Here is a 13383-nt window from a genome sequence, read left to right on the forward strand (position 1 = left end):
TCTTGATCACATGACTACAGAGATATAATGTACCAATTTAGGTGAGGTTTGGACAAAATCGGTAGGAGTACAAGATTGGCGCTATGGTATAACACCGGTATTCACAGACACAAACACGCGTGGACGACGGACAGGGGCGAAAATATAGTCTCCAGCCATGGCATTCGACCTGGCGGAGACAACCAGCAGGAAGCACAGATTTACTAATTGGGCTTTTATTAGCTTCCCATTCACACTTTTTACAACCTAATACAAAAAGCAGCCTGGCCTTTAAAAGCCTAGGCGGGCTGTATTATAAACAAGCTCCTTCAATGCCATTAGGCTGAGTGGTGGTTGAAGGAGCAGGCAGACAGAGCTCTGTACGTGCTGCACATGTGTGCAGCAAGTCAATTAGCGTACTTCATTAGAGTGTAGGCTAGTGTAGAGAGTTCGTAACCCCAGCAACTCTGGTAATCAAAATCTTCAGCATTTCTGTTTAAAATAGAGATCAATCATCAAAATATTGGAATCAGTAACATTCCTCACTGCAAATAATGACAAATAGAGCATACTAGTCCATTTCTATTGTTGTGTTGCGTATCCTCTGTAGGCTATTACCGGTAAAGTGGAATGCGTGTGTCTGAGTTGATCTAAGTGATCTTGCATACCAGACTAGGCCAATCAGCCTCATATTTATTATGCACTGACAGCAGGCCATGGACAACAAACATTTTCCAAGCTATGGGATACGCATCACTCAACTGACAATTTCAACACTCTTGTCCCTCTGGTTGGTTTATAGCACTGCAGAATAACCATTTGCAAAGAAGTTCACCGGTGCAAGCCGACACCAATTTACATTTATACGTGACAATACAATACCCCCCAAATTGTGTGGAGAAGAAACCAGATTCAATTCAAATTCATTTTATTAAAGTGCCAAATCACAACAAGTTTTCTCAAGCCACTTTAGAGCAGAGACCCAACATTGTCCCACCCTGAATCATACAAACAAACATGTTTAAATTACTCCTGAACATTTTGCCAAACATCACACACTCTCCTATCCTCCTGGTGGAGACCTGTGCCCATGCAGAAGGGTACTTTTTCTACCGTTGCACAGTGAAGTATAAACAAGGCTTTTTAGGATTTATAAGTCGTTTTTAGAATCCTCCTCCTCCTCAGGAGCAGTTTTCAAATCAGCCTCATGGTGGCGCTACAACAGGCGAAGTTGCGTCTCACTCACACACACACACACACACACACACACACACACACACACACACACACACACACACACACACACACACACAACACACACACTGACACACTGGAGCAGAACCTATAATCAAACTGGATAGAAGAGCAATAGGAACTTAGGAAGACGATGGAAGGAAGAGGGGGATGGGATGGAAGAGGAGAGAGGAGACAAGAGAAGCGAGAAGCTGGGTGTGGAGAGGAGGTGGTGTGGTTTGACAGGATAAATGAGCGTCGCGCCTGTCACAGACTGACGCAGAGCAAGTTCACATCCACTCATCCAATCACACACTCATTTCATTCTCAGACCTTAAAAAGCCTTAACATGACACAACCAAACTCTAGTAGTCACCACAGCACAGTTATAGTCTCACATATATAAAGGACCACCCTAAAGTCTTTCCATTGGTTCTGTGATGGTGCTGTTATTCAAATTCTTACTTTAAAAATACTAAAATAGCTCAAATACAACAACTCATGGTCATAAGTTCATAAAGCATAATTCAACATAATTTCATTCATATGAGGTTGATTTTTTTTTAAACATGATGTGATGATAACTTTCTGAGGCAGAACAAAGTTCCCTGTCTGTCACTGGACCATGATTGACTGATTGATGCATGATTGCATGGCATTGCACACAGGTGCTACAAACGTTGTCTCACTGACACTCACTCAGACTCCGGTCTGCACGAAGGAAGCAGCACACACAGTTGAAGTTCAGTGTGTTACAAACTTTAAAGTAAGAAAGACATTCTAAAGACTATGAAACTCAAGATTCAAGAACCTCTTCCACGACAAGCGGCCAACGAGGTATTCTATATATTTCAGATTAGTCTCTTTGTTGTGTTGTGGTGTTTTGACGGACACGTTCACCTGACACCTGCGCATCGCGCATTTCTAGGCTACATGTTTTGTATTTTCATTTGTTTGGTCAAAATATTATGTATTGTGATGCACTTTGTTGTTGATTGTTTATTATTTTTGTGTGACATACAGTTCTCACGGCATGAACGGAGGGATGAGAAGAATGCCTGAAATAAATGCCCGTTTATAAAGAACCGACCTATGTCGTGAGTAGAGCCCCCCCCCCCCCCCTTTACCCTCACTGTATAAGTTTCTTTTCCCTTTTTACCTCCTTTATGATGAAATCCTCTTCTGTTCTTTGACTATATAGAAGTCTCTATTTGTACGTCTCTAAATGTTTTGATGAATTGAACATGGTGGACCCTCTTGTAAACAAGTGTAGTGCTTAATTGGGTCGTCCACTCACAGTTAACAGTCTTTGTATTGAGTTTGTACTTGAAATGTACTGTAATTCTGCAAGCTGTTAATAAATATTTCAATCAATCAGCTACACTGTTGTTTATTTTTTAAATTGTTTGCACCCAATTTTGCCCAGAATTAGAGGGCATTTCCTCTCCAACATGATTCCTCTTATATAGCCTATTACTAAGTGTTGTAATATACAACATGCTACATTGTACAAGTACACAGCATAACTACATTGTACAAGTACACAGCATGTTGTATATTACAACACTATAACTAGAGACTAGAGAATGCCAGCTGATACAACTGTTAGCAAGTCTAAATGTAACTATTTCATGTTTCTTAGAACTTCCCAGCTTGACATCCTCTTTTCCACAGAGCTGCATAAATCTGTGCAGCCTCCCCCACATTTTCCCTCTCATGGTTCCATGACAGACAGGTCTGTGGAAATTCAAACAACATTTACCTGTGAATGGCACCCACTCAGCATCCCGCCCCCCCACACACACCAATCCAGTCTTGTAACTATATGTGAACCCAGGCATCAGAATAAACCCACATCTAATTCCCCCTCAGAGAGTTACAGAATATCTCACCGTCCCCACCCACTCCCCTCGCTTCGTGGCGCTTCTAGTGAAGTCTGTCTGGAACTCCTTCTGTTGTCCCCCAGCCCACACACATTTTCATGTACATTCAGTGTCCCTGAGGGAGAAAAACAAACTGTCTTTTTGTCTGCAAGCAGAATTGACAGCTTACACCCACTAGTAGCACTTGTGACTTGATTTGTCACAGTGGCTTAGAATGTTTGACCCTGATGAGCACAAACCGATGTCTGGCATACATCAGTATGCCAGACATCGGTTTGTGCTCATGCCTTGTCACCATTGAGACACATTACAATACAGGTTTTGATTATATACTGTAGGTGTAGAGGTTGGATTCATAAATTTGTCTTGGTGGCTTTCTAAAACTTGTTCACTGTGCAGCAGTATATCATTGTATATAAAGTGTGTGTGTGTGTGTGTGTGAGACTGTGCGTGTGTTTATTTTGTCCCCCTGCACCCGTCATCCACCAATGGGGAGGTCAGCTGCATGGATGTATACAGTGGTGGAAAGTAATTAAGTAATGTACTTAAGTAAACTTTTGAGGTATTTGTACTTTACTTGAGTATTTCCAATTTCCAGTACTTTTACTTCTACTCCACTACATCTCGGAGCCAAAACTTTTACTTTTACTTCACTACAATTATTTTAAAACTTTAGTTAATAGTTACTTTGGCGATTATGATTAGAAAACATACATTAACCACTTCAAACCCTATACATTTTGGCCATTTGAAAATAGCCGATCTACAAGTGAGCTTGTAGATCTGCTATTTTCAATAGATTTCCTACACATTTTGAACTTGTGAAATGGGACATTCTGCAATATGAATACTTTAACTTTTAGTACTTTAAGTACATTTTGATGCCGATACTTTTGTACTTTTACTCAAGTACATTTTCAATTCCTTTTGGCCCCTGGAAGGGTCCCAGATATAAATGGCATTAAATGGGGGTCAGTAGCCTATGCATGTCAAACTGGGCATCCTTTTCAAATGGGGTCTTGCCCTGAAAATGATTTTCTTTTGCCCAACATCAAAAAACTGAAAAAACTTGTTTCTTTAAAGTAAATTCCTCCTGTCCATCAGATTATACTAAGATCACCTGACCTTTCTTGTTTGCCAAAAAACCTCCTTGACTTTGAAATAAAAGTTCATTGTACTTTTGACCTGGCTTTTTTCCTGTTATTATTGTATGGCCTTTTATTTTGTGTTAGCCAATTTTAAAGGACCGTAACAAGCATGCTCTGTCTAGAATGAAAGTGACATTTGAGTTAATGAATTTGAAACGCTGCAGCTGCACTGAATGTGGCTTGAGGATGTGATAATGATATTTGTGTTTTGGTGCATGAGTTTTAACCACTTTAACCGTGGCATCTCTATAAGGTCAATGTCATTATAGGTGAACATTTTCTAAGCTTGATCAGCTCTTTTTTTTTAAACAGAATTGAAAATGACACTCACACACACTATCTTAAGTGCAGTAGTTTTGGTGTATGAGAGGCATATGCTGAATGTGTCACAACCTCTATAGTCTACTCTACACGGCATCAGAGATCCCAGACAGCATTCTGAAACATGTTATGGCTTGGAAACTAAACAGTACCCTCTATTGGATGACACAGAGATTACGAGTGCTGCTGCCTGACAATAATGATGTGCAGTCTATTAGTGAAGCAGCAGCTGCTGGTGTTGCTGCACTAAACAGTGTATCAGTGCAATTTCAATGTGAACCCAATCTGAACCCAGCATTTTCTACAGCTGGCAAGTACCTGAAACCTAAATAAGAGACATTTATCAAATGTAACACACAGGTAATATGTTGTAAGATACAGTTTCTGTACATTTTTGACTTAAAAAACATATTTAAATTGGAACTCAATACATAGTGATATGCCCAAAATAGGGATTTGGTTGAAAGTGGTTAATTGAAACTAAGTGTCTATCCTAACAACCAGATGATTCTTGTAAAGGGGATTATCCATGCCTTCTTCTCAAAAAGCTCATATGATAATCAGCGTATGGAGAAGAAAAAGGATGAAACCAAAGTTTCATTTATTCCCATTTTGAGCATTTAGTTATCGGGCTAGCACATGTGGCTAGTGTATCTAGGAACTAGGGGTGGGACGATTACGTCCCGATTCGATACGATATCGATACCTAGGGTGCTGATTCAGTTTTTGCGATTCTTAAATATATTGCGATAATTTTTAGAACAAGACCATGAAAAGACCACGAAAAGTTCAATCATACTAGAATATTTTAAATAATTTCTAAACAATATAGACTATGAAAAGTTCAATTGTACACTTCAATGCTGCCAGATAACTTCAGTCTTTCTGACATGAAAAAATAAATAAATACATAAATATCGAAAGAAAATCGATTCTGAACTTGCCATTCGATATTGATATCGCAATATATCACTTTTATTTTGCCCATCCATAATTATAAGACTTATGCCATCACGCAATTAGTGGGCAGATGCATTTAGTTGGCATGTCATAAAAGGGCTGATGTTAGGCTTTCAGCATTGCCTTGGCCCTTTGTGATGTCTATTGGTTGTCTGCAGGACCAGAATACTGTATAATGAAGCTTCTCTCAGAGCATATCTAACAATAACGCCTTTTTTTAAAAAGCTTTTATCCTCAACTAATGAATTTTCCTCCTCAGGGACCAGGGATCTGACATCAAAGACTGGCAGGATTGACAGCTCAGAAATTCCAATGGCAATAGAGCTGCAATGTGTATACATTTGTAGACCTTGCATAAAGATATCATTTGCATAGGCAGTGGACGTCAACAGTACACAAGGAACCTTGGGCTAAACTCTGAAGGCCTGAAGAACAGAGTGAATGGTTAAAAAAAAAATATATATTATTTTTTTCTCAAAAAGGCGCCCATGGCAACGAGGGCGTCACGGGATAGGCGTCATGTGGCACTGAATGAGTTAATTCCCCAGATGATCTAGCATTTATTTCCCTGGAGACAAATCTCTTCAAAGTTTAAACAGTCCCTCCTGCGGAATAGTGCTAGCTGGATTTATGCAATGCACTTATTTCCTCAGAGAGCCTGGGCAAATTCAGAAGCCAAGACAATAGTAGCAGCAGATATTATACATTTAGTCTGAACATTTTGAGACTTGGTGCTGTGGCACATGTGAAGATCCTAATTAGTTGAAAACGTGTCGACCCCAAGTACAGAGGGCTCAAAATGGATTCAGTCAGATACACAGTTCCTGTGCCCACAAAACTCTCTGGGGAAATAGTGCAATTTGATTAATACGCAGTCTACAGGCTCCATATCAAATCCACATCCTTTAACCTCTAGTTGACATTGGAAAAAACATTTTAACACATTGAGCTGGGACTGACTGACTGACTATATATATATATATCTCCACACTTTTGTAGAGAGAATTACTTGGTCACACAGCTGAAGTTTGATCATACACATATGCCACCCACGTTAATCCAAGGGTGAGGTGTGTTCAGCATCACTGCCACATGAAAACAATAGAGCAAACAAAATAAAATATTTAGCATGCTTTATAAGGCATATACACTCACTCAGGGAAACAAAGGCTCACTGGCCAAGTAAGCATGACTACCACACATAAAAATGTTAACATTTATTGCTGTTTCTGAATACCGCATTGAAAGCAAAAGCATTCAGAGTATACACAGAAATTATACAATTATATATGGTTTCACAAAGGCAGTGAACACATACTGTATTACAATCTACAAAATCTACTTTACAGAAATTTAAAATTCTAAATATCAAAAAGTACAGCTGCAGAAACGGGTGTAGAACTGTAACCAGTAACTGCACTTGATATCTGTCAGTGGAACGACGTGGTGACATCACAATACAAAGAAAGCGGAAGTCGTCTTTGTACTTACAGCTGGTTTTGGAAACTAGAACTTGCAGACAAAATAAAAACGTACTTCAAAAAGTAAGTCATTGAGCTGAAATGATCATATAAATTATAGTGATTCACTGCATCCAAAAAGGTATCATGTTACATAGGACGCCTCTTCAAATGTCAATGTTATAGTTTTCTTCAGTGGGGATGGTAGTGTAATCAGAGCAAGAGCTTGTTAAAATTAATATAAGGACACAATGGACAAAACTACTTCAATGTCTCCCATCGCATGAGGAAACAATGAAGGAAACGAGTACAAATAATTTAAAATAAAAGCCTTGGTGGCACTTGAGCAAAGACAAAAGTTGTGGTGTGTGCATGTGTAGGGGTGTGCTGATTCTGCTGCTTCAAAAACTGAAATGATGCAAGTAAGTTCATCACCAGAATGCATGTATAAATAATAAGTGGCTGATGGTGTGGCTTTATTCTGACCCTTGTGATGTGGTGCTGATAATTCCAGAGGGCAAACTAAAAACACTGGAACTAAAGGGTTACAAAACACAAACTTCTACTTTTGTCAAAAACAGCCACATTTGAGAGTAGCAGTAGTAGTAGAGGGTGAAAGAGAAACCAAAACACAGCATCCTAAACAGTTCCATCTTCAAGAAAGATCTCTATCCTCAAGAATTAAACCAAGGCTGAAACAAATCCCTTTTAAGACCAGAAGTCTCCAGGGAAATTTAATAGAAGTTAAGTAAAAATATTCCAGTTAAAAAAAAAAAGAAATGGAAGAAAATCAAAATGTATTTGTATGCCCACATCGATGCCAAGTAGCCATTTTGGAAGTATCCAAAAGCGAGACAAGGCGATTTTTTCATCTTGAGTAGGAGGTGCAGTTCTCCCCCTCACCAGTGACAGTCAGGCTGGATTTGAGGACAGAGGTGTTTCATGGTCACAGAATGGCTGCAGAGGCCTTCAGCCTAGTCCTGGTCCATGGGCTCGTCACTGGTCCCAGTGTTCAAGCTGGCACTTTCCATTGCACCCTCTATGGGGGGCTCTGGCGTACTGCTGGAGGGAGCAGGGCTTGCGTCTTCACTGGCCACTGCGGCACTCTCCTCGCTGCTACTGCTGCTACTACTACTGCTGCTGCTGCTGCTGCTGCTGACTGGGTCGCTGTTGCTCTCCTCGCCATCCACGCTGTTCTCTGGGCTCTGCAGGACACCAGCAGGAGCCTGCTGTTCCGACTGGTCCATGTCACTGGCCTCCTCCTGGGAGCTGCATGGCACCTCCTTCTCTGTATGCTCTGCCTCCTTGTCTGAGCCTGCAGTCACTTCCGACTGCGTGCTGGACGTTGGTTCTGTGAGGGACATAAGACAGGGCACCAAATTTAGGGGGGAAAAAGGCTTCAAGTCTCATTTGGTCACTATTGCGAGGACAACAATTCTGGAAAGCGGCTCTACCCTGCTGATCTTTCATTCTAGTCCACTCCAATGTTGTTGCACTCTGTGTGACTACATTATGCACCCTACATATTATAAGCAATAATATGTCAAAAATGTAATGCCTTTTTTTGTATTCAGACAGCCAGCAATGGGTTAAACGCTCCCAAAAAACATTTAGTCTGCGACACATCTAGGGGCCGCAATCTGCATTCAAAGATTTTCCTAGAAGCTGTGTCATTGGTCGATTTGCCTGTCTACTTCCTGATTGGTTTGTCAATAGTTGAAATAAACCCTGCAGAAATGACCAAGCTTCTAGGAAGATCTTTGAATGCAGATTGTGGCCTCTAGATGTGTCACAGAGACTAAATATTTCCGAGCATTTTACTCATTGCTTGCCGTCTAAATACCAAAATAAAATGTTGACATAGTATTGCTTATAGCTACTTTAATTGTATCAGCCCAAAGTGTGTGCGTGCCCATGATGACTCTTACCTTGGTCTTCAATGACCCCAGCCTTTTTGCTGGAGGCCTCCTTCTCTTCGCTGTCTCTCTCGTCCTTCTCCTGGACCATGGCCTCTGCCTCGTCAGACTGGCAATCCGCAGCGCGTGTAGGACCGAGTGCATCCGCCTCCTGCTCTTCCTCTTCTTCCTCTTCATCGTCTTCATCGTCGTCAGCGAACTTGAGTCTTTTCACGTCGTGCTGCTCAGCCTCCATGTCTTCCTCTTCGTCATCGTCGTCAGAGTGCTTGTTCTTCACCGAGCTGCCGGGACCACTCCCCGAGGCAGACACCTCGCTGAGACACAAATATCATTCCATTAGTCATTTAGTGGTGGTGAGACAAATCATCATCTTTGTCTTTATTCAATATTATAAAATGATCTGAAACACTTATCATCATTGAATAATATATTGCTGTCATGTTATGGTTAATTGCATAGATTAATTAAACATTTAATTTAAAAAAACACGATTAAAAATAATAGTAGCAAAGAGAAATGTTTTCTTGAAAATAGGTTGTAACTAACAGACCTGGACTCTTTGTCACTTTCTTGCTCTGTGTCTGGGTCTTTGTCGTCAGTGCTGTCGGGCAGCCCGTTGGCTGCTAAGGAGCTGGCCAGCGAAACCTTTGGTCGATTCACAGGCCGCGGAGTACCGGGACCATTCACTTTTCTGCAAAATGAAGATTTGGAGTGGGAAAACACGAGCACAATTATAATAGAGATCTGGCTGTATGTCAACTTTGGATCAAAGATGGAATCTAACGGTGTTACCTCTCTGTGAATGTAGCTGTGTTCCCAGGAAGCATCACTCCATTCATTCTATTTACACTACTGCAGCCGTTTTTCCTGCACAATTCAGATGAAAGAGGATTATTAAGTAACAGAGAACATTAGTCTTTGCTGCAGCAATAGCAATGACATTTTTATTATTATTATTTTACAAACAGCAGCTGCCACACTTACTCTGAAGTTGGGTGCACACAGCTAACCACCATAACATTCTGTAGGGAGACAAAACGCAAATCAGTGACAACACTTTTGAGGGTGTTTTAACGATGACAGAACATTAAAGATAGACTGCACTCACTTTCTCCACCCCTCTGAGAAATTTATCTGTTCCTGTGTAGTTCCTCTTGGGCTCTGTGAGCAGCTCGCACAAGCGCTGAATTGTAAATGGGATTCTGAAGTGAAAAGAGGAAACATTTAGACACAGTCATTTTATAGCATAAGAGCCACTCAGTTATCTGTCAAATAAAATAGGAATAATCTGGAGGCAGTAACCCGCACTCGTCTGCTCCAAAGGTTATACTTTATTGACGACGTTTCGAACCAAGGCTCTTCATCTGGTTAAACCAAATCAGTTTATTTTATTTTATTATTAATGTTTCTTTTGTTGGTTTTCACCTTTACTTTATATTTTTTATGGAGGGACAGACAGTAGGCTGACAGGAAATGGGGAGAGAGATAGGGGGAAGACATGCAGTAAAGCCTAAATGCCGTCGGGATCTGGAGTCGAACCCGCGGCACACTGTCAGACTGGATTCCCAGCCACGGTGCCTGGACCGCTTAGCCATGGCCCAGGCCACCAAATCTGGTTTGACCAGATGAAACGTCATCAACAAAGTATAACTTTTGGAGCAGATCAGTGTGCAGGTTCTTTTCTCTTTTTCAGTATCCATTTGTGTACACGAGTCAGGCACACACATCATAATGGGACCTTGGGATCCTTCAGTAGATGGCGCTGTTGTGTTAAGATGTCAAATTGGCAGTGACACCTTTTCAACATAGGTGAAGGTCCAAAGTGTTTATCATCCAATAATGGAATCTGTATACTTCAAGCTTCCCCAACAGTGAGAATACCAGTAAAACAAAACTAGAATAAGATAGGATGGTAAAATCATAGTATTAGTAATACGTGCCTTGAATAGAATTAATTTTAAAAAGTGAAAATTGTGTCGTGACACGTTCAGAGCTTGTAGATTGGCTATTTACTATTTTTGTACACCACCATTGCGGTTGTATAATACATTACAAGGTGGTCAATCACGCTAATCGATTACAAAAAACAAAAGTGTGTGTGTGTGTGTGTGTATAGACACACGCACACACGGGGTACGCACGCTTATCCGACACACCAAAAGTCTGACATGCGCAAATAACCCGTTGCCCCAAACATGTGTTGCGTCGTGCTTGGGGTTAGGGTAGGTCTAATGACTGTCGGATGTCGGACTGTTAGTATGTTGGAACGTATGCCTGTACCCCGCACACACACGCTTTTTTTTCTTCAATTAATCTACATGAGCAAGACTGGTTATTCATGGATATTTTCAGTTTGCCCAGCCCTACTTTAGTTAGGATTTGTAAGGAACATGCATTTGGGATGAGCAGGTTGAAATGCCAATCCGAACTGCATATTCTGCTGTACTGCTCATCCCACAAATGTTGATGTTCCTTACAAAAATTAAACAGGCTTTACAATGCATCGCCAAGGAGCGTTGTTACAACAACAGAGACATGATCTACCAAATGCAATTTATTCTGTATCTTTGGTTCCAATAGGATTACCAGTGTTGGAAAAAGTACCGGTACTCACAATTTAAGTAAAAGTATCAATACTGCAATATAGAAATACTCTGTAATAGTCCGGAATTAAAATAATTCCTTGAGTAAAAGTACTAAAGTATTGGCATGCATCAAAATGTACTTAAGTAACAAAAGTAAAAGTACTCATTATGCAGAATGTCCCATTTTAAGTTATCAAATGTATAAAAGTATTTGTTTAAATAGCAGATCTACAACAATGCTTTGCATGGCAATGCATTGTGAGCTTGTAGGGGCTATTTTCAAATGGCCGCAATTAAGTCGTTAATGTATGTTAAGCATTAACCAGCAGTACAGTACTTTCAGTGCATGTTTACATACAGATTACACACACGAAAATGACTTTGCTGTTTGTTATTGTTTCCCTATACCTACCCATTGTATCCCTTTACTATCTTCAGTATCCTTTCCTTCATGTCCTCAAATGGAATAGACTCCACATTGGGATTGGCTGGTCCTCTTTGATCAGGTGCTGAGGCTCTGAAGTCATCCATCACTTTCTCCAATTTGAACAGGAAGTAGGTTTGAAACTGAGTCCACTGAACCCTGGAGAAAATGATACACAGAGTGATGCTCAACACTAGCCAGGAGTTTCCAAGTCCATCAAATGCATAACAATGCAATAACTACATTATTTGAGGTAAACGTGTCATAAAAACGCATATAGAAATGTTAAGGAAATATATGTTAATACAGTCTATGAAATGCAACAATATTTAATGCAATGTTGAGCATGATTTAATGCCTACGGTGCTACGGTGTGCCATTACTTATTCAAAGAACCATCCAGTGTTTGGGACTTGTCTTAGACCATGACTGTTAAGGGTAGCAGTTATTTACCGATCTTACTTACATGGTCTCTCCTGTCTTGGCAATATGACATAGAAACTGTTCCAGGACAGGAGAGGGCTCCTTCTTTCCTTTCTTATCAAAGTCTGAGGAGAGGAAGAAAGGACAATAAACTTAAATAAGAGTTGGCAATCCACAGATGGATGGGCTTTGATTTAAATGCAGCCAGGAAGACAACTCTGCTATGAAGCGAGATGCTTTGAAATAAACAAGCATCTGCTGCTCCGTTGATACTTTGAATAATCAGAAAAATACACTTACTGAAATAACGGTCGCTATTTACATAACTATGTAACAGGCTTAGACAGCCACTGTTAGACGTAGCTAACTCGGTTGCTAGCTAGCTAGCTGGGCTAGTAAGAGGATATAAATCAAATGGTTAGTTGTCCAACATGAGCGAACGTTGATCACCAGCCACTTAAACAATGACAAGCCAATAACGTCATGTTGAACAAATCACAACAATACTATTGACTGTTGTCAACTGGTAAGGGTAGAAGATTGGTTGTTAGGTCTGTCGAAAATGACAATACTTAGTAATGTTAGCTACCTAGCCCACCAAGCTAACCATTTCCGTGAAAACGCTTGCAATATTAGCATTAGCCGGCAACATTGTACCCTAGCTAAAATGGATAGCCATCGACAGTAGCTAGCAGCGAGGTCTACAATCCATCAACTCTGGACATATAGTCACCGCAGAAGCACAAACAACACGTACGATCTAACTTAACACTAAAAACTATCGATGTGCGTTCAAGTGACCTTTGAGCGCCTCTTGGAGTGAGTCAATTTCCATCATGTCGTCGCCCTCTGTCAATCTTCTGGATGCAAAAGGCAGACTGGCGGCGGCTAGCTACGTGCTAGTAGTATAGTAGCTGCGTTTTACCAGCGTCAAGCATCTCTTGAATGGAAAGTGGATTTCCGGTCAGTGGACTTCAAAGAAGAATATGTTTATACGAAGTTTATTTTGTATTTGTAACTAAAAAGAAGAAACAAAGAGAGGGGGGCACCG

General features: G+C 40.6%; 1 protein-coding gene across 1 annotated transcript; it reads right to left on the bottom strand.

Annotated features, from left to right (window-relative positions):
* Positions 1 to 6728: 6728 nt before the first annotated feature.
* Positions 6729 to 13251, bottom strand: ppp4r2b (protein phosphatase 4, regulatory subunit 2b). The gene is made up of 9 exons (XM_083770966.1): positions 13134 to 13251; positions 12376 to 12457; positions 11898 to 12068; positions 10009 to 10102; positions 9885 to 9922; positions 9693 to 9767; positions 9451 to 9591; positions 8913 to 9214; positions 6729 to 8335 (listed from the first exon to the last, which is right to left on the bottom strand). Exons 1-9 carry the CDS (start codon positions 13168 to 13170, stop codon positions 7959 to 7961), a joined length of 1317 nt encoding a protein of 438 aa, XP_083627092.1. The 5' UTR covers positions 13171 to 13251; the 3' UTR covers positions 6729 to 7958.
* Positions 13252 to 13383: the final 132 nt, after the last annotated feature.

The sequence above is a fragment of the Protomyctophum parallelum genome (assembly GCF_964188405.1).
Source record: "Protomyctophum parallelum genome assembly, chromosome: 8".
Classification (NCBI taxonomy): domain Eukaryota; kingdom Metazoa; phylum Chordata; class Actinopteri; order Myctophiformes; family Myctophidae; genus Protomyctophum; species Protomyctophum parallelum.

Bases quoted from the DNA above. Each gene is read 5' to 3' on its own strand.
- ppp4r2b (XM_083770966.1), bottom strand. From the start codon at position 13,170: ATGATGGAAATTGACTCACTCCAAGAGGCGCTCAAAG. The intron at 12,069-12,375 runs GTAAGTAAGATC...CATTTTCTCCAG, and splicing joins GCCAAGACAGGAGAGACCAT to GGTTCAGTGGACTCAGTTTC. The intron at 8,336-8,912 runs GTAAGAGTCATC...TGTCCCTCACAG, and splicing joins TGGGGTCATTGAAGACCAAG to AACCAACGTCCAGCACGCAG.